This window comes from Carcharhinus amblyrhynchos, chromosome 14, assembly GCF_965287045.1.
Source record: "Carcharhinus amblyrhynchos chromosome 14, sCarAmb.v2.hapA, whole genome shotgun sequence".
NCBI lineage: Eukaryota > Metazoa > Chordata > Chondrichthyes > Carcharhiniformes > Carcharhinidae > Carcharhinus > Carcharhinus amblyrhynchos.
This window is the reverse complement of record NC_137337.1, coordinates 53128163-53155681: the sequence shown is the minus strand read 5'-3', so window position 1 is coordinate 53155681 and position 27519 is coordinate 53128163. Positions and strand designations below refer to the sequence as shown.

The 27519-nt window shown below is 41.0% G+C and overlaps 1 protein-coding gene across 1 annotated transcript; it reads right to left on the bottom strand.

The window, feature by feature from the left end:
• Nucleotides 1–6160: 6160 nt before the first annotated feature.
• Nucleotides 6161–14031, bottom strand: dtd2 (D-aminoacyl-tRNA deacylase 2). Its single transcript, XM_080202877.1, has 3 exons — nt 13932–14031; nt 13447–13516; nt 6161–8150 (listed from the first exon to the last, which is right to left on the bottom strand). The coding sequence occupies exons 1-3, from the start codon at nt 14013–14015 to the stop codon at nt 7825–7827; spliced, it is 480 nt and encodes a 159-aa protein (XP_080059003.1). The 5' UTR covers nt 14016–14031; the 3' UTR covers nt 6161–7824.
• Between the last annotated feature and the right edge of the window lie 13488 nt (nt 14032–27519).

Genomic DNA, 27519 nt, shown 5'->3' with positions numbered 1-27519 from the left:
TGTGTACCAGTTAGTATAAAAATGTGGAGCACCAGTCTGTACTCTTCCACTTTTTAATTAACTTGTACCAACCGCAGGCAGATAAAATTCTACAAGACACCTACACATTAATTAAACATTAGTGTTACTCAGCTGTGTTAGAACCACACGCTCTTATTTCAAACAAACAAACACTGAAACTAAAAGCAAACAGCAAAACTACCTTAAGGCTCATTATCAGTGGGAAGTCACAAAATTTAATAAGACAACAAGAAAGGCTATAATGAGAGAGACAGTCTAATGAATAATTTATACAGTAGATGATTGGGCACCACCTAGACCAATCAGAAATGGATCAGGCAACCTCCCCCGCCCCCTGCAACTCTGAACTATCATGCACAGTGAATTTGAAGACTGAACTTAAACTTAGGGGTGGCACAGTGGTTAGCACTGCTGCCTTACAGTGCCAGGGACCCTGGTTCGATTCCCAGCTTGTCTGTGTGGAATTTACACGTTCTTCCCCCTGTCTGCGTGGTGATCTCCGGGTGCTCTGGTTTCCTCCCACATTCTGAAAAATGTGCTGGTCAGGCGGATTGACTATGTTAAATTTTCCCTCAGCGTACCCAAACAGGTGCTGGAGTGCGGCAACTAGGAGACTTTCCCAGTAACTTAACTGCAGTGTTAACGTAAGCCTACTTGTGACACTAACAAACTTAAAATATGCAAGCCAACACAGAAGTCGCTATATTTTGGAATGACGCACTGTCACTTCCTTCAGCAGTGAAAAATTAATTTCTAAGTTTTTCTTTAACTCATCAAGACCTTGAAATTCCCTCATGTTTTCCTGAGACTAATTAGAAGATGTTGGCTGCATTTTGTTCCAAATTATATACTGGGTTGTTAACTACCGGACTATTTTCTAGACTAAGGTTAAGGCAGATGCATGCCTCCCCAACCCAGCTTCTAAACTGATGTGATGATTTTTCCCAATACCGATAAGCCAGGCATTGCAAAATCTGAAATACAAACAGAAAATCTGTCAGTGATCAACATGTCTAGCAACATATCTGAAAAGAAAAACAACAGTTAACAGAACTGAAGAAAGATAGGGGTAACCAGAATAAAATGTCTATCTGTGATATGCCATGCTCTGGTCAGTAATCATTTGGGACAGCATTGTGAAGAATGTTTTTGTCAATCAGTGATCTATGCAGCCAGTCACCAGCTGCAATAATGGTGTTATTAACTACAACCATATGAACACATTATCTCCTATTGCCTAAACTTGTTCCTGAAGATGTATAGTGTTGAAAATAACAATCCTCTGAAAAAAACAGAACTGAATTTTACAAGAGTTTTATAATTTAATTGTTTCACTCAATGCACTGCTCATGTTAGATTGGAAAATTTGGTGTTTGATAAGGACAAGGCCTGATACAAAGGGGGAGCAGAAAAAGATGGAAGCAAAGCTAAAAGTGTATTCATAAGCTTTGAAAGAAGTGTCTCACAAAATTTTCTAGTATTGGGAACAGAACTGAAATTGAGTTATTAAATACAAGCATCAAATTTAGAAGTAAAAAAAAATGAGTGCAGTTAAATAGAATTACTCTTTTGAGAAGGAAATCTGCTATTCTTTCCTGCTCTGGCTGAAACTTGATGAGAGAATCAATGGCATTTGATTGAACTATTCTGAAATGGCTATTCAGGTGTATCAAAAAAACTATGCAAAACTGGGCCAGAACTTCCATGGAATGGCAATCACAGTCAGAATGCCATTTTGCATTGTTGTACTTATCTTAGTCAAGAACTGCACCTTCCTTGTCCAGCTTTCCAACTCAGGCAAAATTAACGTAGAGCATGCTGTTCAGGAGTCCTCTGTCAAGTGCAGTAGAGTTGGGGAAAAAAAGCCAATCACCTTTTTACAGCATTAAATTCAAGGGTGCTGGCCACTTGAAACGTGAGACAAAGGTAGTTGTGCAAGGCAAATGGATTGAATGGATCGGATGGATCAGGTGAGTTGCTGGTAACAGGGATTGGTTGGGTGATTAGTGGTCGGGAGCTCAGGGGAGAAGGGATCAGTTGATTGGGGCGGTGGGTGTCATCAGGAGTTCCAGTGGGGTTCTTTAGTACCATAGCTGCTCAGGATTTAGAAATGGTTTTATTCATCTAACTTTTCCTGGGTAATCATTTCTGTCAGCCAGTCAGAAGTCTATGATTTAAGTCAGAGTGTTGGACGGTTCCCAATTCAGGGTAATTGGCCAACAGAAGTTTAAACTCCCCAGGTAATTACAATGTAGTCTTTACCTTGGACCTTCCAGGGCAGGCATTTTTGGGGTACCACCCAGATTTGATGCCCCAGAGATTGGAAGTTGGGCCTACAGTATGAATAAAACTGGACAGACGACTTGGGGGATGCCTCTGAGCTAGAAACTCCAGGTTCAAGGGATAGACAGGACTTGATGACCAAGGAAGGTGCAATCATAATGTGGCTAAAGAGGTTGAGCATTAACTTGTAAATCCTTCCAACATATGTTAATGGAAGGTGGTAAAGGTTCCTGGTCAGCCAAATGATTCAAAGAAATTGGAGCCTCTACCATAGCTCAATGAAACATGCATGCTAAAGTGTATATTGCCACAGCAACTCACTCCTTTGGGGTGGTTGCCTAATTTACTGGTATGGGCCAATGTGGTGTCAACAGCCCGAGGACTGATCCTCTTTAAATGATGCATCCAGCAAACTCAACCTAAGTATGGTTTATTTCTCACACACAAAATACAGGAAATAGATTTCAGAACATCTGCCCCTTTTGCACTCATACAAAATAAGAGGGATAAGGGCAAGAAAAGGGTATAGGACAAGACCATGATAAAAATACAAGTTGAGTTTTAGATGACTCCACAGATCATAATCAGAAGTCGAATGGCATATTCCTTTAGAAGGTATGACTGCTGCAGCTTATGGATCTTTCCAAATGGAAGAGGCACGCAGAGTTGAACCAGTCTTGAAGGAACAAGTTCCAGTTGTTCACAGTGCAGATGAGGGTCAGGCAATTGTTAAACTGGGCAAGGACTCTTTCTACTGCTGAGAGATGGTAAATGGTAGACAGAGACAGACTGCTGCCTGGAGCCCAATTTCTCTTTGGAGGTCAAACAGTGACTGAATATAAGAGCTAACAGTTTAATTAAAGGAATTCAAAACTTTCCAGCCTCAGTTGTGTGACAGGGTCATTTTGGGTCAATGAACAACATACTTTGGTAGAAATCTATTGTGCTTTGGAACAGATAGCAGTCAGGCTATTAACACCACATTAGAAAGTAGGATCATAATCAGCTACTTTTGTTTGTAGAATCCCTACAATGCAGAAGGCAGCCATTCGGCTCATCAAGTCTGCACTGACCACAATCCCACCCAGCGCCCATCCCTCTCGCTAGTCCTCCTAAGTGGCAATCCAGCATGGCTAAGCAACCTGCACATCTTTGGACTATGGGAGGAAACCAGAGCATCTGGAGGAAACCCAAGCAGACACAGGGAGAATGTGCACACTCCACACAGACAGTGATCCAAGCTGGGAATCAAACCGAGGTCCCTGGTGCTGTGAGGCAGCAGTGCTAATCACTGTGTCATTATGCTGCCCTCAGCTCACTGGGGATGATATCTTGGCTGCTGTTGTGTTAGCTTGGGTGGAGTTTTAATACAATGGAAGGAGTGTTCATTACACATGGCACGAAATGTTTGTCTCTTGTCTGCTTTCAAACAGTTTCAAAGTTCCCAGAAGCCAGTATTGACCAGCTGCAGCCATTTCATCAACCCAGCATTGTCCACTCTGAAAAATAGAAAAATTAAACCATTTCATAAAATAGCCAGGCTGATGGGGAAACACTAGATTTTTGTTCCTGTCTGGCACACCTTTAAATGACAAACATTACTCAAAAATTCACCACAATTTTCTTTCATAGATCCTAAATCAAGACAATCCCATTCCTCAGCCCCAAAAATCATGCCAGTACTTCTGATCTGGGTTGGATTTCCATTTCTGACCCAGATCAGGTAAAATGCCACCTATTTACCTTCCTACATTACTTTTAGCCCATCTTCTGTCCTTCCAAACTCACACATCTATTTAAATGTAGCTAAGTATTTAAGTTTTGAGTTTGTAAGATATTAAGCAATGCACGACACTGACTTTGAACATATTCACCACTGGACATGATTTAGTTTAATCCAGCAAAATAATTACTAAAAGACAACTATCGATCCCTGGATTATGAGATTTTGCCCGAGTACAGCGAACGTGGTACCATTGTTTAAAAAGGGTAGGAGGGATAACCCAGGTAACTGTAGGCCGGTGAGTTTGACGTCAGTGGTAGGCAAGTTGATGGAGAGGATTCTTAGGGATAGGATGTATGAGCACTGACAGCGTTGTGATCTGATTAGGGATACGCAGCATGGCTTTGTAAAGGGGAAGTCTTGCCTTACGAATCTGGTAGAATTTTTTGAGGAAGTGACAAAAACGGTCAACGAAGGACGTTGATGTCATCTGTATGGATTTCAGTAAGGCGTTTGACAAAGTCCCTCATGGTAGGTTGGTAGAAAAGATTCAAGCTCATGGCATACAAGGCCAGGTATCTAGATGGGTTGAGAACTGGCTTGCTAAGAGGAGACAGAGAGTAGTAGTGGAGGGGTCCTTTTCTAGCTGGAGGTCTGTCACTAGTGGTGTGCTGCAGGGCTCAGTACTGGGACCTCTTCTCTTTGTAGTATATATAAATGACTTGGAGGAGGGAATAAGTGGTGTGATCAGCAAATTTGCAGATGACACCAAGATGGCTGGATTGGCAGGCAGTGAGGAGCAGTGTCTGGCAATACAACGGGATATTGATAGGCTGGTTGATTGGGCAGATACATGGCAAATGGAGTTTAATCCGGATAAATGTGAGGTGATGCATTTTGGCCGGAATAATGTAGGGGGGAGCTATATGATAAGGGTAAGCCTATAAAGAGTATAGAAATGCAGCAGGACGGGGGGTGCAAGTGCACAAGTCTTTGAAGGTGGCAGTACAAGTGGAGAAGGTTGTGAAGAAAGCCTTTATAGGAAGGGGTATAGAATATAAGAGCTGGTGTCTAATGTTGCAGTTGTATAGAACATTGGTTAGGCCGCATTTAGAGTACTGCATCCAGTTCTGGTCACCTTACTACCGGAAGGACGTGGAGACTCTGGAAAGAGTGCAGAGGAGGTTTACCAGGATGTTGCCTGGTATGGAAGAACTGGATTATGAGGAAAGATTGAGCAAATTAGGGCTGTTTTCCCTTGAAAGACGGCGACTGAGGGGGGATCTAATAGAAGTATATAAGATTATGAAGGGTATAGATAGAGTAAACAGAGGTAAGCTATTTCCTATGTTAGAGAGACACAGTACGAGGGGCCATGGGCTTAAGGAGAGGTATAACACAGATATTAGAGGGAGGTTGCCACACAGAGGGTAGTGGGTGCATGGAATGCTCTGCCAAGTAAGGTGGTGGAGGCAGGCACGCTGGAGTTGTTTAAGAGTAACTTAGACAGACACATGAGTGGGTTGGAGATGGGTGGATATAGGAGATTGTTTTATTAAGGATCATTAGCATTGGGACGCCCCTGGTAACGTATAAGGATGTGGTGTGATAATAATGTTTTTCTCTTTTAATTCACAGGTTTTAAGTCGGTCCACCTTGTTGTCCAACGAGGGGCATACACGCGATGGGTCGTACTTGGGCTGCTCTTGAATGTTCGAGAGTGGCCTAGTGCTTCATGTCGTTAGTGTGTGCTTAAACTGGACCAGATGCTGGGCAACACGACAGCTCAGTGACTATCACTTTTTGCTGTGCAGACACATGGATTTGGGCCAGTGTCTGTGGGAGTTTGCGCATTCTCCCCGTGCTTGCGTGGGTTTTCTCTGGATGCTCCGGTTTCCTCCCACACCCCAAAGATGTGCTCTTAGGCCGATTGGAAGTGATAAATTGTCCCCAAATTAGTTTCCCTCAATGTGGATTGCCATAAAACAATAGATAAGGGTCATGGGTGGAGGGGGGACTGGTAATTTTAAAATGGCGGCATGGGCTCATTGGGCCGAAGGGCCTGTTTCCCGGGCTGTTTTTGTTCTTTGTACATAATTGGATAAAAGGTACAGCTTCCAAACAACAAAATCATTTGTGCAGAGAAAATTCTTTTATTTCATATTGAAATTATACAAAAACATATCATGAACCTCTTCACATTTGCTATCACAGTTATTCATTACCAGCTAAAGAAAACACAACAAAAAGACATTTGGATGTAGGAGAGTGAAACTCCATCATAGTGACATCAGATTGGAATTTTGACATCATCCCTCTCTCTTCCAGTCTCAGCATGATGGATTTTCAGGCATAGGGAAGTCCTTAGATCTATCAGGAATCCAATGACGATATTTAAAAAAAACTAATTTCAGATGAGATGACATTTCTTCACCCAAAGAGTGGTGAGCCTGTGGAATTCATTACCACAGAAGTGGCTGATGCCAAAACACAATGTATTCAAGAGGCATTTAAGATGAACGGGATCAAAGATTATGGGGAGAAGCTGGGTTTGGCTATTGATCATTCATGATCGTGATGAATGGCAGAGCAGGCTCAAAGGGCCAAATGGCCTCCTCCTGCTCTCTTCTTCTATGCTATGGATTGTTTTAATCTTCTACTATGGATTAACAGGCAGGGCATTTGTTTCCTGACCAGTCAGCAACTTTCCAGAGGCAGTCAGTCATGTATAGTGAGGACAGCTTCCTTAATGCAACTGACGAGCTGCAAAGACTAAGTAAGTTAGGGTTCCAAGCACATCCAGATGCAAATGTTATACTATTTACTTGTCATGGCTTCCTGAGATCTCATCTCCAGCTTGAAGTGACTATATGTCTGCTGCTAATTTGCTTGGTTACTTTCATCCAAGTCTGTTTGACTGGGCACGACATGGAGGTACCGGCATTGGACTGGGGTGGGCACACCACAAAGTTTCACAACACCAGGTTAAACTCCAACAGGTTTATTCAGAATCACGAGCTTTGAGTGCTCACGACGGAGCAGCACTCCAAAAGCTTGTGATTCCAAATAAACCTGTTGGACTTTAACCTGGTGTTTGACTGGGAGTTGTCCTTGGGACAGCTCACCTCACTGCAGCCCCTCAGAACCCACAACAGGACCTCTAGGTAAAAGTGCGACTTGAGCAGCAGCTCTCATGCCATTCCTGGGGTTGCTGCAGCCTTAAAAATCCATTTGCTAAGAATTGCTATAACCTCTTTACAGAATGACAGAATGATTATGGTGCAGGAGATGGCCATTTGGCCCAGCATGCCTGCATCAGCTCTCCAAATGAGCATTTCATTAGAAATCTTTCCTTGGATAGAATGGACACATCATCCTAGCAATTCCCTGGTTTGGGAACTCAAACGTGGCATGTTAATTCCTTGACTCAGTGAAAGACCTTGAAAACATTCCATCAGTCAGAAAGGTTCCTGACCTGCAGAATTTTGGCAGGTACTAAATGCGGTTCATTTTATCCTTGATGTTGAAGTGCAATCGGTCTAATCACTTCCTTTCTTCTCGCATGGGTCACAGCATTTGAATTTTGAGGTAACAGTTCCACTGTTCTAGCCAAAACCGTGGAGTAAGATTTCATTCAAGGTGAAGAGAAGTTCAAATGTCAGTCAAGTCTCTGCATATACTCCAGTAATACCAGTAGACTGATTCACTGCAGGTCTACTCTAATATGACCTATCCAATTAAAAGCAGCAGAAAGATAATATGGTATGGTAGACATTTCTACATTATGAAATGACGACTTAAAATTCAATCATGTGTGTGTATGGTCCATTGGTGTCCATTTGCAGCACTTGTCGGTTCCCATAGGTTCCATGCCTGACCATAACTCCAGCTTCACCACATTTACTGTTCGATGCAAACTCCTTTTCACATAGAGCAACAAAGTGTGCATAAAGCTCTTTTCCTTCTTCTTTTCCAATGTTATAATGGTACTGCATGCTATGGCCCTTGACTTTACCACCCAATGTGGCCTGAGGTATAATGAGAATGTTAGCAGGTAGATCCAGCACTGAAACGTAGTTGCCTTCATTGGTCTCACAAAGCTTAACATTCAACAATGTTTTAACTGCAGCAGAGAAAAACATACGTCATAAAAGTTTAACACTCATGCAGTTACATTCATAACCCTAACTCCTTAACTGCAACACATTTTATCAAATCTACAAAAATGAATTAGCTTGGTTGACTAGAGCATGGATCAGAATAATTCTAAGTGAAATGTTTTTTGGACAGTCAGTGCAGACTTGATAGGCCAAATGGCCTCCTTCTGCACTGTAGGAACTCAGTGGAAATCTGTCATTATCATTCCTCTCCTCAAGAAAACACCCTCAACTTCAGTTGTCCTTGCAAACTATCACCTAACCGCCAACTTCCCATTCCTTTCCAAAGTCGTTGAAGATATTCAAACAACATGTTGAATCAGGTTTCCCTGCTTGAACATTTCTAATTAATGTGACCACAACAGTGAAGCATCCATCCTCCACTTCTCTGCAGCCCTAGATAATGTAGCCCACATCTTCAGCCTTCTACAGCTGCTCTTCATTGGACTGTCCAGACCCGGTTCCACTCTTGCTCCTGACATAGATAGAAAATAACAGAGTGGTAGCTTTTCTCAACAAAGTTCTCCAAGAAGGCAAGACTTATGCAATTGTCTTTGGCACACATCACAGACTCTACTTCCTCCCATTTTCTGGCCATTATCTCAGATTGACACAACCAATCTGATCCAGTGCTGAGCTTCTAGCCCTATATCCTTTCCATTATAATGGCTGCTTTTTAGTATCTCCAACATCACATACTACCACCCGTGCCTCAGTTTAATTGCTGCTAAAACTGTCATCTACATTTTGTTCCCTTTCAGAGTCAACTCTTAGAATGATCTCCTGGTCAGTCGCATATTTTCCACCCCTGACCAAGCTGAGAATGTGAACAACTTCACCTCTATAACACTTCAAAAACTCAGCTTTCCTCCAACTCCATTGACATATGGAGGACTGTTTGAGAACACTGGTCTTGTACTCAATGGAATTTAGAAGGATGAGGGGGGATTTCATGGAAACCTACAGAATACTGAGTTAGAGTGGACATGAAGAAAATGTTTTCATTAGCAGAAGACACTAGGATTTGAGGGCACAGCCTCAGAATAAAGGAAACAACCCTTTAGAACCAAGATGAAGAGGAATTTTTTCAGCCAGAGGGTGGTGAATCTGTGGAATTTATCACAGAAGGCTGTGATGGCCAGTTCCTTGAATGTAATTAAGACAGGGATAGTTTGGTTCTTGATTGGTAAGGGGATCAAAGGTTACAGGGAAAAGGCTGGAGAACAGGGTTGAGAAACATAACAGTCTTGATCGAATGATACAGCAGGCCTGATGGGCCAATGACCTAACTCTATTCTAATTTCTTATGGTCCATGGTGTTTCATCAGTGATCTAATCTATATAATTAATTCCATTACTAATCTTAAATATCTTTCCATCTCCAATTGTTTTTTTTTAAAAAACATGTTGCTTTGGCTAGATTTTAAATCATTTGTCCTAATGTCCCCTTCTGTTTCTTGTCAACTTTTGTCACATGTTCCGAGGAACTTGAGTTCTATAAGAACATAAGAGCAGCACGGTTTCATTAAAATTTTTTAATTAAATTAAATTAAAATTTAAATAAAATTAAAATTAAAAGGAAGTCGTGTCTGACAAATTTACTGGAGTTCTATGAGGATGTGTCTAGGGTGGTGGATAGAGGAGAGCCGGTGGATGTGGTCTTTCTAGATTTTCAGAAGGCGTTTGACAAAGTACCTCACAAGAGGTTATTGCAGAAGGTCGAGGGACATGGAGTTGGGGGTAGGGTGTTAGCGTGGATAGAGGATTGGTTGTCAAATAGGAGGCAGAGAGCGGGGGTCAACGGGTGCTATTCGGATTGGCGGATGGTGACTAGTGGAGTGCCCCAGGGGTCGGTGCTGGGGCCTCAGCTTTTTACCATTTATATAGATGATCTGGAGGAGGGAACCGAGTGTAGAGTGTCGAAATTTGCTGATGACACCAAGATTGGGGGAACGGCAAATTGTGCGGAGGGTGTGGAGAGTCTACAGAAGGATCTAGATAGGCTGGGCGAATGGGCCAGGAAATGGCAAATGGAATTTCTTATGTTCTTATGAGTAGGCCATCTGGCCCCTCAAGCCCGCTCCACCATTCAATAATATCATGGCTAATCCTTCCATGGACTCAGCTTCACTTACCTGCCCACTCACCATAGCCCTTAATTCCTTTACTGTTCAAAAATTTATCTATCCTTGCCTTAAAAACATTCAATGAGGTACCCTCAACTGCTTCACTGGGCAGGGAATTCCACAGATTCACAACCCTTTGTGTGAAGAAGTTTCTCCTCAACTCAGTTCTAAATCTGCTCCCCCTTATTTTGAGGCCATGCCCCCTAGTTCTAGTTTCACCGGCCAGTGGAAACAATGTCCCTGCTTCTATCTTATCTATTCCCTTCATAATCTTGTATGTTTTTAATCACATCTCCCCTCTTTCTTCTGAATTCCAATGAGTAGAGCCCCAGTCTACTCAGCGTCTCCTCATAAGCCAACCCTCTCAACTCCAGAATCAACTTAGTGAATCTCCTCTGCAACCGCTCCAATGCCTGTATATACATAAGAACATAAGAAATAGGAGCAGGAGTAGGCCAACTAGCCCTTCGAGCCTGCCCCGCCATTCAATAAGATCATGGCTGGTCTGTCGTGGCTCAGTTCCACATTCCCGCCCTCTCCCCATAACCCTTAATCCCCTCTCTTATCAAAAACCCATCAACCCAGTCTTAAAAATATTTAGCGAGGTAGCCTCCACCACTTCAACGGGCAGAGAATTCCAGAGATTCACCACCCTTTGAGTGAAGAAGTTCCTCCTCAACTCTGTTCTAAACCGCCCCCCCCTTTATCTTGAGGCTGTGCCCCCTAGTCCTGCTATCCTTTCTGAGCAGGAAGAGTCTCTCCACCTCTATCCTATCCATCCCATTCATCATCTTATACGTCTCAATGAGATCTCCCCTCATTCTTCTAAACTCTAACGAGTACAAGCCTAATTTATTCAGCCTCTCCTCATAGCTCAACCCCCTCAACTCCGGCATCAGCCTAGTAAACCTCCTCTGCACTCCCTCCAAGGCCAAAATATCCTTGCGTAAGTACGGCGCCCAAAACTGCACACAGTACTCCAGCTGCGGCCTCACCAATGCCCTATACAGCTGCAGCAAGACCTCCCTACTTTTATATTCAATCCCCCTTGCGATGAAGGCCAGCATCCCATTCGCCTTCCTGACCACCTGCTGCACCTGCAAGCTGGGTTTTTGCAACTCATGCACAAGGACCCCGAGGTCCCTCTGCACCGTCGCCTGCTGCAGTTTTTCTCCAAGTAAGAAATAATCCTTCCTACCAAAGTGGACCACCTCGCACTTGCCAACATTAAATTCCATTTGCCATTTCCTGGCCCATTCGCCCAGCCTATCTAGATCCTTCTGTAGACTCTCCCCACCCTCCGCACAATTTGCCTTTCCACCAATTTTGGTGTCATCAGCAAATTTCGACACCCTACACTCGGTTCCCTCCTCCAGATCATCTATATAAATGGTAAATAGCTGAGGCCCCAGCACCGACCCCTGGGGCACCCCACTAGTCACCATCCGCCAATCCGAACAGCACCCATTGACCCCCACTCTCTGCCTCCTATTTGACAACCAGTCCTCTATCCACGCTAACACCCTACCCCCAACTCCATGCCCCCTGACCTTCTGCAATAACCTCTTGTGAGGTACCTTGTCAAACGCCTTCTGAAAATCAAGAAAGACCACATCCACCAGCTCTCCTCTATCCACCGCCCTAGACACATCCTCATAGAACTCCAGTAAATTTGTCAGACACAACTTCCCTTTAACGAAACCGTGCTGCATCTGCTCTATCAAGCAGTTCCCCTCAAGATGCCTCCTTTCTCAAGTAAGGAAACTAAAACTGTACACGGTATTTCAGGTATGGCCTCACCAACATCTTACATAGCTGCAACTTAACCTTGCTGTTTTTAAACTCTATCCCTCTAGCAATGAAGGACAAAATTCCATTTGCCTTCTTAATCACCTGCTGCACTTGCAAACCAACTCCTTGAGATTCCTGCACAAGGACACCCAGATCCCTCTGCACAGCAGCATCCTGCAATTTTTTTACCATTTAAATAATAGTCCTATTTTGCTGTTATTCCAACCAAAATGGATGATCTCACATTTACCAACATTGTTCTCCATCTGCCAGACTACTTAGACTATCTAAATCCCTTTGCAAACTTTCAGCATCCTCTGCACACTTTGCTTTGCCACTCATCTTAATGTCATCTGCAAATTTTGACACATTACACTTGGAACTGCAATTGTTTACGATTTACATGGATGATTTGGAGTTGGGGACCAATACTGATCCCTGACACACACCACTAGTCACTGATTGCCAACCAGAAAAACCACCATTTACCCCCACGCTTTGCTTTCTGTTAGTTAACCAATCCTCTATCCATGCTAATACATTACCTGTAACACTGTGCACCTTTCTCTTATGCAGCAGTCTTTGGTGCAGCACCTTGCCTTCTGGAAATCCAGATATACCACATCCATAGGTTCCCCATTGTCCACCGCACACAATGTTCTCAAAGAATTCCACCAAATTAGTCAAACATGATCTTCCCTTCATGAACCCATGCTGCATCTTACCAATGGGACCATTTATATCCAGATGCCTCGCTATTTCTTCCTTGATGATAGTATTTTCCCTACAACAGAAGTTAAGCTAACCAGCCTATAGTTATCTGCCTTTTGTCTCCCTCCTTTTTTCAACAGTGATGTTACATTTGCTGTTTTCCAATCTGCGGGGACCACCCCAAAGTCCAGCAAATTTTGGTAAACTACTACTAGTGCATTTGCTATTTTCCCTGCCATCTCTTCTAGTGCCCACAGATGCATTCCATCAGGGCCAGGAGACTTGTCTACCTTTAGCCCCAACAGCTTACCCAACACTATCTCTTTTGTGATAGTGACAGTTGCTAGGTCCTCACCTGCTACAGTCTTACTGTCAATTTTTGGCATGTTATTTGTGTCTTCCACTGTGAAGACTGACACAAAATACCTGTTCAATGCCTCAGCCATTTTCTCATTTCTAGTTATTACATCCCCCTGCTTATCTTCTAAAGGTCCAATGTTTCGATTAGTTTAAATATTAGTTTCTCATGTTTGTAAGCTTGTTTTACACAGTTTTGTTTTAAGTGTGACTGACTCTGCATTTAAGTTACAGAAATTACAAGATGTGACAAAAACTATGAATACCGCATACTTACCCATTTTGGGAATAATATCAAGGGTGGCACCTTTATAAAAGCAGACGTATATCAATGTCCCTCTTTGAATCTGTAAAACGGGAGAAAACAATATAAAAATACAGAAAGAGAAGATGCCGGAATATCTGCTGTCAGAGCTGCTGAGATTTTTCAGCATTTTGTATTTTTGTTTCAGATTCCAGCACCCGCAGCTTTTGTTTCAGATTCCAGCACCCGCAGCGTTAGTTTTTATAAAAATATAGAAAACTTCTTCCATGAAATAACCATTAAAGAGTTTGAATGAAATGTCTCTGGAATGGACAGGAGCGACGGTAAGGAAAAGGAATGGAGTAGAGACGGAGTGGAATAAGAAGGAACGTCAAGCTCTACACGTTCAGAGACCCTGATCTTCCTTAGATGCCAACTGTTTCCCAGAAGCAACGAGGTGTCCGTCCACGGTGATTTAACCGAACGAAAGAGAAGTCACTAGTGTCATTGTCAAATACCTGAATACAATCACCAGCTTCTCCTGTATCCTTCACTTGCAGACGGGCAGACAGACATTGTTGCAGCAACACCCTGGCAGCCATTGACAACAACTCCGCGTTCCTGCCTCTGCCGGAAACTCACGGCATTACTTCCGCCGGAAATGCATAATGCGGCATGTGGGACGCAGGCGCCGATCAGTCGGTGTATTCTCAGTGTGTGTCTCCCGTTCTAATTTCTTGCATGACAATTTTCGTCTTGTTATTTACGTTCGGAATGCTTCCTAATGTTTATATTATATTTAAATGCAACTTGTTGTTTGGAAACAAAAACAGAGAATGCTGGAATAATTCAGTAGGTCTGGCAGCCTCTGTAGGGAGAGTTGCTTTACATTGTTTTAAAATGCGATTTTACCATCATGAGGAGTGCCCAGGTAAAATTTTTATCCAGGAAATGCTGAGGTCGTGAAAGGTCATTTCAATACAAGGTTACTTACATTCACCTTGCTCTTTTATCCTGTCCAATTGCTTGCATTGTTTTTCGTTTTGCTATTCCTCTTGGTCTTTGGTTCCCATCCTGGATTTACTGAATCTCTATTTCGGTATCCGTGTTATCTTGACTTCTACATTTGATATTGGCAACAAAATTTTAGGTACAGAGGACACAAAACACTAGAATATTTACTATACTGTTCCCTTCATTTGGCCTCAGCGTTCCCAGTGAAAAACTTTATTCCTGGATGAAATTGAACTTTAGCATTCCAGCTGTGATTAGAAATCTATGCTAAATTAACTCATTACTACAGGTTGCCGACTGGGCTACCAATATGAGCCTCAGACCTTGAATTAAGAAGGAAATAATCAGCCAAGGCAACCACTAAGATAAAAACAAATTACAGCAGATGCTGAAATCTGAGTCATCCAGACTTAAAATGTTGGCTCTGTTCTTTCTCCACAGACGCTATCAGATCTGCCGTGATTTTACAGCACTTCCTTTTTATGAGCTAAGATAACCACTCCTGATCACTATTAACGATCTACATTGGAAAGTGTATATTCAAAGCTCGTATGAAGGCACGATTAATCTTACCAGCCCACATCAACTGAAAGCCTGCTATATTCCTGTTTAGCTTCAAATAGAGATTGGCATGTCAAATCTATTCAACCCCAGCTTGTCCAATGTTTCCTCACAACTAAAATTCTCCAGTCCTGGTGAGATCTTCACAAATGTGCTCTTTTTTTTTAGTGTAATCATATCTTTCCCATAATAGTGACCAGAATTCTCTGCATTGCTCCAACAATGGCATGCCTTTGATTTGATTTATTATTGTCACATGTATTATTCAGTGAAAAGTATTGTGCATTATACAGACAAAGCATACAGTATATAAGGAAGGAAAGGAGGGAGTGCAGAATGTTATATAGTTAGGGTGCAGAAATGGGAGGTAGGTCCATTCAGAAGTCTGGTGGCAGCAGGGAAGAAGCTGTTCTTGAGTTAGTTGGTATGTGATCTCAGACTTTTGTACCTTTTTCCTGAAGAAGAAGATGGAAGAGAGTATGCCCGGTGTGTGTGGGGTCCTTGATTATGCTGGCTGCTTTTCCAAGGCAGCAGGAAGTGTAGATAGTGTCAGTAGACGGGAGGCTGGTTTGAGTGATGGACTGGGCTTCGTTCACAACCCTTTATAGTTTCTTGCCACCTTGAACAGAGCAGGAGCCATACCAAGCTGTGATACAACAAGAAAGAATACTTTCTATAGTACATCTGTAAAAGTTGACGAGAGTTATAGTGGACATGCCAAATTTCCTTAGTCCCCTGAGAAAGTAGAGGTGTTGGTGGACTTTCTTAACTATAGTGCCACACAGGGGACCGGGACAATGATCCAGGATCAGGTTGGTGATCCGGAGACCTAAAAGTTTGAAGCTGTCGACCATTTCTACTTCGTCCCCATTGATGTAAACAGGGGCATACCTTCCACTACGCTTCCTGAAGTTGATGATTATCTCCTTCGTTTTATTGAATTGAAGGAGAGATTATTGTCGTCGCACCAGTTTACTAAATTCTCTATCTCTCTCCTGTACTACACCTTTTCATTGTTTGAGATCCGATCCACAATGGTGGTGTCATCGGCAAACCTGAAAATTGAATTGGAGGGGAATTTGGCCATACAATCAAAGGTGTATAAGGGGTATCTCATATTTTATACAATTCTAGCATAACCTCCCTACTCTTATTTTGTATGTCTTGACTAATAAGGGAAAACAGCCTTCTGAATCACCTTATCTCCTTGTTCTGTTGTTTTCTGAGATCCATGGACATGTGTACTGAGGTGTCTGTTTTTCCATGCTTCTCAGAATCCCACCATTTGCACTCCCTTGTTTGCATTCCCAACAGCATTAGGTCACACTTTATATTGAATTCTTTTTGCTACTTTATTGTCCACATGACCTCTTCCTGTAAACAAGTGGAGTGTTGTGGCCTCAACTATTTAAAATTTACATTAACGACTCAGACAGATTCTATTGTAGCCAAATTTGCCGATGATACAAACATGGGTGGGAATGTCAGTTGTGAAGTGGAAACAAATGGAATAATTTAATGCCCTCCACCATCAAATCTGCCACATGAAGAGTATTTAATCAGATGGGAGGATGACAGGTACAAATTCCATTGCCTTCCTGACCTGCTGCCAGTTAAGGCCCTGCCTACGTTTAAACTCCAGTGAAATAAAGGTTGAGGGGCTATCTGATAGAAATCTACAAGATTATGAGGGAGGTGGACAGTCAGAAGCTTTCTCCCAGGGTGGAGTGTAAACGTAGGCAATTTTGCTGGAACTGTACAGGGTGAAAACAACCAAGAATATTGTTCTGGTCTCCTTACTTAAAAAGGGATATACTTGCATTGGAAGCAGCTTGCTGGAATGACTTGAAAGAGAAGGGGTTGTGGAAGGAAATCTCCATTCCAGCCAGTCGTCTCATTTCTGGAGCTTGATGGCTTCAGATGGACTCTGAAAAGATAACACGAATTACAACTTAAATCCAATGTAGAGGTGTTTCCCCATTACTTAAGTAATTCTGGCAATGCAAGATTGAGGGAGGCATAGTTGAAGGATTTTCATCATTGATAATAAAGCTAAATTTGTACCAGCTCCAGTGTGGAAGAGTATTGTTTGGAAGTTGTCCTGAAATGGTTTGAGCAGTACCAAGCATTTGCTCGGTGTCATCAGCTCATGTTAGTGTCATAGTGTGGGAATGGAAATATGGATACTTGGACAAATAAACTGGAAGGAGGCGTTCTTAGGGAAAAGTACCGAAGGAAGGTGGCAGATATTCAAGGAATGTGTGTCTGGAGCTCTGAATGACAACGTTCCGATGAGACGAGGGGGTTTTGGTGGGTCGAGGGAACCGTGGTGCACAAAGGATGTGTTGAACCTAGTCAGGAAGAAAAGGAAGGTGTACAAGAGGTTCAGGGAATTAGGAGATGTTAAAGATCTTGAGGAGTATAAGGACTGTAGGAGGGAACTTAAAAGGGAAATTAGGAGAGCCAGAAGGGGTCATGAGAAGACCTTGGCGGGTAAGATTAAGGAGAATCCCAAGGCCTTCTATAAATATGTGAAAGGTAAAAGGATGAGAAGAGAAGGGATAGGACCGATAAAAGGTGAGGGGGGAAAGGTTTGTGTGGAACCAGAAGAAATGGCGGAGGTGCTTAACGAGTACTTCGCCTCAGTATTCACGGTGGAAGCCGATCTGGGAGATTTTGTTATGGATTTGCAGCAGATGGAAAGGATTGAGTACGTGAATATTAAGGAGGAGGATGTGTTGGAACTTTTGAATTCTATCAAGGTAGATAAGTCGCCGGGACCAGATGGGATGTACCCCAGGATACTGTGGGAGGCGAGGGAAGAGATTGCAGAACCCCTGGCGATGATCTTTGCGTCGTCAATGGAGACGGGAGAGGTTCCAGAGGATTGGAGGATTGCGGATGTAGTTCCTATTTTTAAGAAAGGGAACAGAGATAGCCCGGGAAATTACCGACCGGTGAGTCTGACCTCAGTGGTTGGTAAGCTGATGGAGAGGCTTCTGAGGGACAAGATTTACGAACATTTGGAGAGGTTTGACATGATCAGGAATAGTCAGCATGGATTTGTCAAGGGCAGGTCGTGCCTTACAAGCCTAGTTGAGTTCTTCGATAATGTGACTGAACACATTGACGAAGGAAGTGCCGTGGACGTAGTGTACATGGACTTCAGCAAGGCGTTTGATAAGGTCCCCCATGCAAGACTTCTTGAGAAGGTGAGAGGGCATGGGATCCAAGGGCCTTTGGCCTTGTGGATCCAGAACTGGCTTGCCTGCAGAAGGCAGAGAGTGGTTGTGGATGGGGCTTTTTCTGAATGGAGGTCAGTCACCAGCGGAGTGCCTCAAGGATCTGTTCTGGGACCCTTGTTGTTTGTCATTTTCATAAATGACCTGGATGAGGAAGTGGAGGGATGGGTAAGTAAGTTCGCTGATGACACGAAGGTCGGTGGTGTTGTGGATGATCTGGAAGGATGGCAAAAGTTGCAGCAGGACATAGATAGGATGCAGGACTGGGCGGAGAAGTGGCAGATGGACTTCAACGCGGATAAATGTGTTGTCGTCCATTTTGGCAGAACCAACGGGATGAACGAGTACACTATTAAGGGCAGAAGTCTGAGTAGTGTTGAGGAGCAGAAGGATCTTGGGGTCCGGGTCCACAGGACTCTTAAATCGGCCTCGCAGGTGGAGGAGGTGGTCAAGAAGGCGTATGGTGTACTGGCCTTCATTAATCGAGGGATTGAGTTTAGGAGTCGGGAGGTAATGCTGGAACTTTATAAGACCCTTGTCAGGCCTCATTTGGAGTATTGTGCGCAGTTCTGGTCGCCTCACTATAGGAAAGATGTAGAAGCTATTGAAAGGGTGCAGAGGAGATTTACAAGGATGTTGCCTGGACTGGGAGGCATGCCTTATGAAGTTAGGTTGAGGGAGCTGGGACTCTTTTCCCTGGAGAGACGAAGGTTGAGAGGCGACCTGATAGAAGTTTACAAAATGTTGAGAGGGATAGATAGGGTGGACTCTCAGAGGCTATTTCCCCGGTTTGAAATGGTCGCTACGAGAGGACACAGATTTAAGGTGCGGGGAGGGAGGTTCAGAAGTGATGTTAGGGGTAAGTTTTTCACTCAGAGGGTGGTGAGTGAATGGAATCGGCTGCCGTCAGTGGTGGTGGAGGCGAACTCGCTGGGGTCTTTTAAAAGACTTCTGGATGAGTATATGGGGTTTAATGAGATTGAGGGTTATAGATAGGTCTGTAGGTTGGTAGGTGATGTGGTCGGCGCAACTTGTGGGCCGAAGGGCCTGTTTGTGCTGTAGTGTTCTATGTTCTATGTTCTATGTTCTATGGATGATATTTAAATATTTATATCTATTTTATTTTCCAGTTTGTACATTTGTAGTAAGGCATTCTAATGTCATTCTATGATTCAGAAAAATCTGCAATCCAGCAACGACTTGGTCCCAAGCATTCCAGACCTGAAGGGTTACAATGAATTGTCAATCAAAAAGTTGACTGAGGTGGATATTGTTCCTGCAAAGATGAAGCCCTGAATAAAAAGTACTGATAGATTTTGCTTTGTTAAAAGTAGTCACTGCTGGTATGTGAATAAGAAGATAGCTTTGGCATGCCCATCAATAGAATCATACAGTGCAAAAGGAGGCCATTCAGCCCATACATCCACATCAATCACAATCCCACCCAGGCTTATCCCCATAACCTCACAACCTTGTTGTACCCTGTTTAGTCCTGTTGACACTAAGGGGCAATTTAGCATGGTCAATCTACCTAACCTGCACATCTTTGGACTGTGGAAGGAAACTGGAGCAATTAGAGGAAACCCTTGCTGATACAGGGAGACTGTGCAAACTCCACACAGACAGTGACCCGAGACGGGAATCAGACCCAAGATCCTGGCAGAACATGACATGATCCCTTTAGTCCTCACTTTTCACCCCACCAGCCTCCATATGCAAAGGATCATTCTCCACCAACTTCAGCATGATGCCACCACCAAACACATCTCATCCTTGTCAGCCCTTCATAGGGACCTGTCCTTCTGTGATACCCTAGTACACTCCTCCATTGCCCCAATATTCATCCCTTTCCCATGCAGTCTCAAAAGGTGCAAAACCTGCCCCTTTAATTCCTCCGTATCCAAGGGCCCAAACATTCCTTTCAGATGACGGAGGGTCTTTGGTTGAATGTAGTCACTGCTCCCAATGTCATCTCCTCAACACTTTGTGAAACACCTTTGCTTCGTCCACAAGCATGGCCCCAATCTTCAAGTTGCTTGCCATTTCAACTCAACATCTTGCTCTCGTGCCCATATATTGATCCTAGGTCTATGGCAAAGCTCCAGTGACACCTAATTCAGACTGGAAGAACAACATCTCATCTTTGAATTAGGCACTTTTCAGCCTTCAGGACTCAACATTGACTGCAACAACTTTAGACCATGAACTTTCTCCTCCATCTTGACCCCTGCCCCTTTTTTGTTTTTCAGATCTCTTGCTTGTCCCAACATAACCCCAACACTCCCCCATATGGCCCTAGTTGTTCAGTTTTGCTCCCACTCACCTTCGTTCTCCTGTTAACACACTCTGCTTTCTTTCCTTCTACCACTAACACTCTTAAGTCCTTAATGGTAACATTAACACTCTTGGTCCTTCTATTCTGTCCCACCTTCTTCATCCATCTCTTCAACTAATTTGTTTCGTGCAGAGGACAGTTAGGACATCAAATGCTGAACCACAAACTATGAAGTAGTTAAATAGTTCAAATACATTTTTACAAGTGAATGGACAAAAGACAGGGAAATGGAACTTGTGGGTTAGCACTTTCAGAGATCAGGCATAGGCTCAATAGGCTGAAAGGTCATGTGTGTAACATTTCTCAGTAGGGCAGATTGAACAAAAATAATTTCTCAAATTTCTCAACATTTTATTCGGAAATATCATTAAATACTTTTTTGAAAACACCATTTTTGATCTTGAAGTAAATTTTTATGCACCCCAAGTACACTTATATCAACTAATAAAACCAAGAAATCCCATCCTCCATACAAGGAAATGCATTAGGTTGAAGAATTTAACTTATTTTTGAATCTTATCCACACTCAATGTCTCAAATGCTGACAATTTTCATTTTCTGATGAGCATGATAATGAAAACCATGCATAGAAAGGACATTTTACACGGATTGCAAAAAGAAATAGCCTGAGCATCTGGGAACAGAAATAGAAACATTACTAACAATTAATTCTTAATGATTTGATTGGGACTCTGTTTTTCTGTCCACAAATGCTGCCAGATCTGCTGAGTTGTTTCAGCTCTTTTTGTTTTTATTTCAAACCTTTAGCATCTGCAGTATTTTGTTTTTATTATGACTAGAACTATTTACAAACATGTTTTAATAATCCCCTTTCTAAAATACAACATTGACTTTTCCAGTTAAAAAGGTCTATGAAACGGGATTCTGTATAATTGCACTTTTTAAAATTAGTTAGTTGTTTTGCTATAACAATGGTATGTAACTTTAGGCAAAATTATTTTCTCATATATATGTAGAAGTTTTAATTTCAGGTCAACCAGTCCATTTGGTGTGAAAGCAAAATATGGCAGATGTTGCAATAAAAATGGGAAATGATGGAACTACTTAGCAGTTCTGGCAGCACCTGTGGAGAGAGAAAAAAGTTAGCGTTTTAGGTTCATAACATTTCATTGGAACTTTGATGCTACTTTGCTTTACTCTTTTTGTAAAACTTTTCTCCTGTGAAAATACAGGACCAGTGTCCACGACAATAGCTTTTGGAAACAGAAGTCGTTAATGGTTACAGCAATGTTGAAGTTTTTCTCCTTAACTTTGCCTTCCTGAATCTAGATTCTCTTAGAATGAAAATGTCCTGCTTTTGCCCCATTAGACCTGTGCCTCGGCAAGCATGATGCACTCAAAGGCAAGATTACCAGCTGTGTATTTTTAGGCTCAGTTGGAAATTTTGAAGACTTGTTCACTTCTTTACTTATTAAGGACTTCCAGTTTGTATGGTTTGTTATGTAGTTTTCTCATATCAATTTTTTGATTGCTGTAACTTTCTAATTCAGCTATGTAAATCTTTTGATATTTTATGTATGCAACAAATTAAATCACATAAGAGCTGTTAGAGATGTTTCTATTTTTTCCAACTAAAGATATTGCTATACAAGATTATTAATCATGAATGGATTTTTGTTCTGCTTGAACACTATTTATTTGCAGTCATCCTGAAGGATGGACTACCTTTTCTCAATTTCACCATCAAGCATTTCCAAGCCTGCTAAATTACCAGTTCAATATGTGGAAAACTATTCTTCCCTCGCAATATAATCAGATTCAAGCTTCAGAAAAACACTCCTACTATCTGACATTTTAAAAACTTTACACAAGAGGTAGAAGCAAATGAAAGCTTCATAAATTTGTGAAACATCAAATAACAAGTTGCATGAAAGAACTTGTGCCTGTATGGTTCATTTGCAAAATGGCTATATAGGTCTGGAATTAAAATCACAGAGTCCCGATAAGAACACACTCTCCACATACGAAATCTAATTATTTTTACTTGGAATACAGATTTAAATAAATGTACACAGCTCCAAACCACATTCCTGTAATGATCAATTACATTGATTAAACAACAAATAGGCAATCCCAAAAGCTGTTCCAATGGTGTTATATACATGGTCAAACTTGGCTTTCAGAATTAATTTTTTTTAAAGTATTGAGAGAATTGGTATATCCAAAAGCTGTAATTGGGTAACATTTCATAGTACTTTTAAACTTTTTTTTTCAACAAAACCCAAGTCTTGGAGATCTAAGTGAAACTAAGGAACACTAGAAACATTTATCAAGTGAGGTGGCATCTGTAAAGAAACAAATACTGTTAACATTGCCTGAATAAAGCTTTATCAGCACAAAGCAGCAATGCGATGATTGAACTGTTAAACAATGAGGTACACTGAAAATTGTCCACAACAAAGGTAAAAACACATTTTTTAAGGACTGAAGGTTTTTTTATTTGAGAGACAAATGCTTATGTCACATTTTTACAGTATTTGGGAAAACAATAGTGAAAATAAACAACATTAGAATAATCTTCAAACACATGCCAGTTTATAACACACTGGAAAAACCTAGGATATATCATACTAGTGACAGGTAGGTACTATTGTTCTTTCATTAACTTGAAAGATCTACAACTAATAAGTACCACTGCATCTTCATCCAAGTTGAAGACTCCTGACAACATTATTAGTGTAATATTTCGCAGTATATGGTGGATTGATAACATTTCAGTGCTTACATAAATAGATGTGTCAAAACTGTTCACATTTCCTTCTTTTCAAAAAGCTTTAAAGAAACAAAGTTTGTATTTACAACCATTTTAAAAACTGCAGTTTTTCAATATAGTTTCTGTTAATATTGAAACCTATTTTGCAAAGAAAAATTCAACTGCTTTTTAAAAATTGATAGAATTTTACCCAATCAGATAACAGAATAGCAGCATGAGTGTACACATTTGACTGACATTTTGAATAGCTGATCTGGCAGCCACACAGGTGCAAACACATCATTAAGTTATAATTGCAATCTTTTGTAAGAACTATGAAGACACTGAAGCAGCAGAGAATTACCAACTTACAGTAAATTATAATTAAGATAAGGCTCACTTGGTAAAGATAGTAACAATGCATTCAGACAATTCATCCTTCTCTATGCACTGATAATGAAGATAACAGTCTTAAAACAATGAATACTGGACTCCCTCCACACATCAACATATATGAAAATCAACAGCTCAGAGTCATGATATAAATTTCTAATTTTGTTCCTTGGAAAAATACTAAGGAGCTCTTTTAAGATTGAGCAATCTGAAAAGATTAGCAAGACACCTATTTTGGTTGGAATGGAAAATGTTTTTAAATCTGTGGTGAATTTTCCCCACAAATTGGTGAAACCAAGGGAAGTCAAATGGAGACACTTACTATTTTGATTTATCAAATATCAGTTAGAGCAAATTTGAAGTATGTAACACTTTACCTAGATTACTTGTGTAAAATATAAGTAATTTCCTTCTAAAAATCTTAAAATTCAATTTGCCACTTCTTTTCGATTGCAAGTTGCTGATCTTGGTTGTATCATCCTATATAATACCGAATAATGAGGCCGAAAGTGGAGTCAGGAAGGTGTCAAAGCAGTTATCTCAGGCCACTGAGACATTTGCCACTCATCCATTTTGAACCTTGAAGTAAGATAAAATCTGGGAAGCAGAATTTACAAGGTGAAGGAAATCTGCAATTACAGAAACATTTTTATTTACTTTATAATTATTGACACCATACACTTTAGTCAATGTTTGAGTCTGATCTAGATGATTTGATGAATCACATTCAATATTAATAACAGTTACAAAATGTCACAAAAGTTACAAGGCATGACTGTTACCCTTCAACACATCAATACAAAATTTCAAAGGTAATTTGGAACTGTAACACAATAAATGGATAAAATTACTTAAGGATCAATTGGATCTGTGAATTAAAGAAAGACATCAGACTGAAGAGCATAATTTGGAGATCTTCTGAAGTCGCTTTCTGATCAGTTATATAAATGATAGGTGCTACATTCTATTCCATAATCTCCACTGCAATCAGCTGAAAAATGAACCACATGTTTAAGTCACAATTTATCGTAAAATAAAGAAATATGAGGAATTGGCTGAAATAGTAACCGAAGCAACAGTCAGATAATATAGGTTCCATGTGCTCAATTCTGCAGAAAAATCTATCAACTACCTTCAAAGCCCCAGTAAACAACAGGCAAAACCTTGAAATCCCAGCAGTGCTGTTAACTGGGTGTCTTCATACCCCAGCTGTTTCACAGGGTACTTAAATTCATGAGTTGGTAAATATGGAGCTATTAGTATGGTGCTGAAAAGTTAAAGGTGGGGGGGGAGAAAGAAGATGGATGGAAGAGTGAAAAAAAGAATTATGGTTGGGATAAAAGGTTTGACAGAACAATCTGAATTAGTGCACCCTAGATTCAGTTGCAATAAGGCACAATGCTCAGAGTATCCTGTTCCACATATTTCTGCCATACAGTTAACTAAGCCAGAGGCAGAAGTAACCATTATAAAATACCTCCCCCCTCCCAAAATAAGCCATATGTGCTAAGAACAAATATTGGAAGATACAATAAGTGGAAATGTAACAGTTCAAAGGTAATTTGGAACTGAAACACAATAAATGAATAAAATTACTTAAGAATCAATTGGGATCTGTGAATTAAAGAAAGGCATCAGAGTGAAGAGCATAATTTGGAAACGGTCTGAAGTCACTTTCTGATCAGTTATATCAATGATAGGTGCTACATTCTGTTCCAAAATATTTTTATCTGCATTGCAATCAGTGCCTTTACATTCAACATTGATAAGAACTGTTGAAAAGTTTCCTCCTCCTCACATTTCAGTCATTTAAATCAATTTAAGTGTTCAAATTTGAACAGAAACTAATTTTTGTCCAGCTCAACATATTCGCCAGTCCAACTGCATTCACCACTACTCTGTGGGTAACACTGCTTTCTCCCCCGTATTATCTCTGCTCAATTCTGAATTTCTGTTCTCAGGAGCTCATATGTATTGGAGAAGATAAGCAATAGGAAAAGAACAGAAGTGAGAAAAACAGGTAAGAAATTATGTGAATATAAACAAATAAACTAAGACAAGTGCATAGCTTGTTCGAGGCATTTTACCAGTAATTTGGGCCATTAGCATATATGTTTTTTTAAACAAACAGATAACTATCTCAGCTGAGCTGCGTTGAAGTTAGAATCAACCCACACTAATTTCTGGAGAACCAATCAACAAAGTTAGTATGATCCTGAAATCCAGGTCACTTCCCAATCATAATTTTTTTTTGTACTGTTAATTGAACACAATTCAGACACAAAAAATTAGATGCATGGGATTATGCAAATGAAGAAACAGAAGTCATGAACAAGTCAACATTTTGCTAATAATAGCTCAGATCTCCTGTCCCTTACATGTTTGGAACTGGAATTGTTGCTCTCTCAAAAATCTAATTCTTTATTCCCAGAATAACGACATAAAACATTATGCACTGTATCTCTTTCACTTTAGCAAGATTTAACTCACACACTATGAATAACATTTGTTTCCCCTTTCTTTTTATTCCTCCCTCTAAGTTAATCCTTTGCATGATCTTGACATTCTGAAAATGGATCACACTGTGAAACCAAATTTCAACAGCAAGCTTTTATTTTACTTCAGTAACAATCTATTCTATAGTACAAAATTGGAAAAATACTTCAAGGTGAAAGAGAAAGGATTCCTCTCCCACTGTGGGAAGAGCAGGTCTTTTCACAGTTTATGGGTTAGATAATTCACTTCAGTTGTTCAAAGTTCAAATGAATTGTGCACTCAACACACTCACAGGGACTTGCTTTTTCTTGAACGATAATTGGATTATATTTATAATTCAGACACCTGGATCTATTCCAACCCCACATTGAACATTTCAGTGCCTATTTTGTCAATGAAAAATATAAATTCTTCAATGGTGGAGCTAATCAATGATTTGTATGGTTAAAGATAGCAAACAAAAATAGCTTTGTAGTTATGAAGTTCACAAGACTTCTGTTTTGGGACTGTGTTTTCAATATAAAGTGAACATGTAATGTCAGGCAGACTTCAAAACATGTAATGTTTTGAAGTCTGCCTAATAGCAAGTCTGGATGGTTTGATTGTTAGAGATTAAAGGGGGCCCAGATTTGTTTTACTGGAAAGAAGGTGGAAGATTTGCGCTGGGAAACAATGACAGCAGATGGTAAACTAACACTGAATAGTTAGTAAGATAGATATTCTCAAAAATCTCAGAAAAAAGTGTTGACAACATCAGGCTGTCACCAACCTTGCATTTATTTCCAAGATTAAAGAGAGTTGGTGGGTTTCAAGGATAGCTCATCAGCAGTTCTACAAGGTCCATGTGATTCATGTTGCCATGGAGATGGCTTTGAGAGAGAAAAGATTTAAGATATCCTTGAAAACTCACAGACAAGATTACCAAATCTGCCAGAATCTGGGAATTGAAGAGCAGACATAAGTGGCAAGATACCTTGGGTTCACCACACAGTAATGTGGAAGAGAAATGACACTCTGATTGAACAGACAAAATTCACAAGGAGTTAAAGCAAGGCTGGAAAATTTGCCTATCTTGTGCTAGAGGTCTGAATCATCTTTTCAGCTATTAACTGCACATTCAATTTCTTTTTAAAAGTTAATGGTCCCTACGGAAATTGTAACACTTCTCTTTGGTTAATGTATTCTGTGATTAAACAAGACAGCTTGCAAGTCAAAAATTTCTATAAAGGATATAAATTAAGCACAAGTTAAGGGCCAGCATGGTGGCACAGTGGTTAGGACTGCTGCCTCACAGCTCCAGGGATCTGGGTCTGATTCCTGGCTTGGGTAACTGTGTGGAGTTTGCACATTCT